Here is a 3,308-nt window from a genome sequence, read left to right as displayed (position 1 = left end):
TAGAAATTGATAGGAGCGGTTGAAGCATTTGACTTTTCATAGTATTATTTATTCGTCCAAGTGCTTATCTTGATGGTATCTAATATAATTGGTATTCATTCATGGTATCTTGTAGTTACTTGATCATATTGTTATTCAAGGGGAAAACTCTTAAATATATTGATATGTTTTTTTTCCATATTCACATTGGATATTCCATAAAGATTGCTAAACATTTATGTGATTTCTTTAGGAGGAAGATAAGGTAAGGCTGGTGCAGAAAATTGGTCTGTAATTAAAGCAGATCAGAGGAAGAGGAATTGGCACATCAATCCTTCTTCTTCTACTGTCTTGAAGAGCAAGTGCAAAAGGTATTTTTTTAATTTGAGTCAAGAGCTATGATCTAACTTAGTTGGTGCATCTTATTATGGTAAGCTTTTACGAAAAATAAGCTCAAAATAAATCCAATTTTGATGCGAGTAAAATAATCTAAAATTTTTACATAGTTGCTCAATTACAACTGTTCTCATTCATACAATCAATGTAAAAAAGTAGTTTACTTTTGCTAGGTGACTTTACCTAATTGAATGCATGTCTAAAATTGCTTAACCTGAAAGTGCATTAAAGTTAAACTTTATAAATATGTCCTTATGTGAGAGATTTTATTTCTGGTACTAAAATTTTATGAGACCAATATTTATACAATAAGTTCTTTCTAGATCGCATCCGCAATGCCAAAAATTAAATTAAGAGGATACAAATGAAGTGAAATGATTGGCTCACTTGTAACAGAATCGATCTTGTGGTTGTAATGTTATTATTATCTATCTTGTTTCAGATTTTGCTGATTGGACTTGGGAGGAGTTCAATTTGATTTCTTTTAATTTAAGAGGATACACAACTCTTACCAGTAATGCTTTCTTTTATTGTCACAATTTGATTGGAAGATGGCAACAATGATAGAAAAGGGTTGCAGTGAAGGCAAAGCATCTCGAGTTTTATATGTGTCTGGTGAAGAGGTTAGCTTTTATTGGGTTTCTTTCCTGCATCCTGGTATTGTAGTTTGGGATAATATTTGATTTTTCTGATGTGGGCACTGAAGTTTAATATTTGATTTGTGACTGTGCTTTGGGTTTAGAGTCAGTTAACCTTCTCTAATTTGGTTGCATTTATTTTGTTTTGTGTCATGTGACAGAGCCTTGAGCAAATTGGTATCAGAGCAGAACGCCTTAGGATTAAATCAAATATATATTTATATTCAAGTACTGATATTGAGGTGGAAATCTGGATTTCTTCTGATTAGTTTTGCTGCTAGCATTCTTCTTGCTATATTATTTTCTGTTTTATACATGAATTTTTATTGAAGTTATTGGCTGGGTCCTATTAAGCGATTATTTCAGGGTCCTATTAAGCGATTATTTCATGTAATAGCCTTAACTTGCGAGAACTGTATGGTGAAGTCTAGATACTTGTATACTTTTTTACCTTAATTTAGTTTTCAGACATATTGAAGAAAGCTCAGCTTCTTTCCCCTCGTGCTGTTGATTCAATACAAACTCTTGATCCTATTAACACTGTTAGTAGTTTTATTTCAACTTTATTAACACTTTTCTTTTTCTATCATTTGCCAATGTCTTTGAATTTAACATTTTGTTTTGGTTTATGTATTCTCCAGTGGTCAGAGCAAAAGGTTAATTTGAATAATGCCGAGCATAAGTTAAAAGATCAAGGATGTCAACTAAAGGTTCAACAAAAAAGAATTGGTTCTACTAAAAAGATAATTCATGCTTTGTATAAAAAGTTGAATCCCCTACTTCCTTCAACTTTGTCTGATCCTGCAGAAGATGAGTTTGGGACAAGCTCTAGTGATGATGAGGATGATAACATAAGTGATTGAAGTTAGGAGTATATGTTTTTTCTGATTTAGATTAAGAAATTTTTAGGTGAATTAGTTAGTACATTTTATTTTATTCATGATATTTGACCTTTTTAAAGGCTTTTTTGTTTTAGTTTAAGTATTTTTTCTTATTTTAGTTTGATTACATTTATGGATAAAAGTATTTTAATAATAAATATTTTTTTTAACTCTTTTATGGTAATTAACTTTTTCATGACTTTATTATGTGTTTATAATTTCGATGATGTAATATGAAAAGAATGAGTATGGTGGTCTTAATATAGAAAGCAAATCGAATACAATTTATTTTCTAAAATATTTATATATTAAATAGCAAATTTTGTTTGAAAACTGTTTGAAATATTATATTAAATTTGTAGAAAATTTGTGCGAAAATAATTTTTTGTTTTGTATGAAATTTGTTTCAAATACGTCAATTCTTTTAAATTAAATTTGTCTGAAATTTAATTGAAAAGAGATATTTGATTTGTCTAAAATTTGTTTGAAAAAAATTTGTTATATTTGACTAAATTTCTTTAGAAATTTGTCTGAAATAAAATATATTTTTGTTTAAAATTTGTCTAAAATAAAATATTTTTACGTTTGAAATTTGTCTGAAATACATTATCTTTATGTTGGCTAATCTGTCTAAAATTCGTCTAAAATACATCATAATAGTTAGAAATGTAGCAGATAAATGCTTATTCGAAATCTGTCACAAAATCGTCTAAAAAAATTTCGGACGAAATTTCAGACAAAATGTAAATTAGCAACAAGGCTTTTTGGGACAAAATAAATTCGTCCCAATTTTGTTTGAAAAAAAAAATTTGTCTCTAATTTGTTCGAAATTTATTTCAATTTCGTCTCAAAATTCGTCCAAAAAAATTTATGTCCAATTGTGGAAACATGCTATTTTGTGCTTAATTTGATCAATTTTATTCCACTTTCATTCCATTCGATGCCTTGATATTTTGATGAGTGATTTCAGGGGTAATAGGTTGGAATGACTTGATAAGGGTGGAAGAGAAGCATGCGATTTGGGAGGCTTTTTGGCCCAATTTTGAAGGGTTTAAAGCTTATAAAGGAGGGGCTAGCAACCATACAACCTAAGAACTCATACCATACATAACACACTTAGGGTAGTTTTAGGTAGTTTTGTTTAGATTTTTCTCTCAATTTTTCTTAGGATGTAATTAGGGTTTATCTACAATTTTGCAATCTCCAATTTTGATTTTGTCTCTAGCTTATTTCCATTGTAAGTATTCCTTAATTTTCTCTTTTATTACACTACTTGTTCTACACTTTCTTATATTTTAATTTCCTTCATCAATACATATATACTTTTACAATTTTGAGTTTTGATTAATGAATTTGATGTTTAGTGATTTTTATATGTTTATTGAGTTGCCATTGTTGATTTTGTTCTTTTGTG

General features: G+C 28.8%; 1 protein-coding gene across 1 annotated transcript; it reads left to right on the top strand.

Annotated features, from left to right (window-relative positions):
- The first annotated feature begins 926 nt into the window (after positions 1 to 926).
- Positions 927 to 1,876, top strand: LOC148554847 (uncharacterized). Its single transcript, XM_088491979.1, has 4 exons — positions 927 to 998; positions 1,175 to 1,255; positions 1,475 to 1,555; positions 1,655 to 1,876. Exons 1-4 carry the CDS (start codon positions 927 to 929, stop codon positions 1,874 to 1,876), a joined length of 456 nt encoding a protein of 151 aa, XP_088348105.1.
- The last annotated feature ends 1,432 nt before the right edge of the window (positions 1,877 to 3,308 follow it).

This window comes from Arachis ipaensis, chromosome B6 (genome assembly GCF_059453495.1).
Source record: "Arachis ipaensis isolate K30076 ecotype BB chromosome B6, ASM5945349v1, whole genome shotgun sequence".
In the NCBI taxonomy this organism is placed as follows: Eukaryota; Viridiplantae; Streptophyta; class Magnoliopsida; order Fabales; family Fabaceae; genus Arachis; species Arachis ipaensis.
Note: the sequence above shows the minus strand (reverse complement) of the source record. Positions and strands in the feature narration are given on the sequence as shown.

Bases quoted from the DNA above. Each gene is read 5' to 3' on its own strand.
- LOC148554847 (XM_088491979.1), top strand. From the start codon at position 927: ATGGCAACAATGATAGAAAAGGGTTGCAGTGAAGGCAAAGCATCTCGA. The intron at 1,256-1,474 runs GTGGAAATCTGG...ACCTTAATTTAG, and splicing joins ATTCAAGTACTGATATTGAG to TTTTCAGACATATTGAAGAA. The intron at 1,556-1,654 runs GTTAGTAGTTTT...TGTATTCTCCAG, and splicing joins CTCTTGATCCTATTAACACT to TGGTCAGAGCAAAAGGTTAA.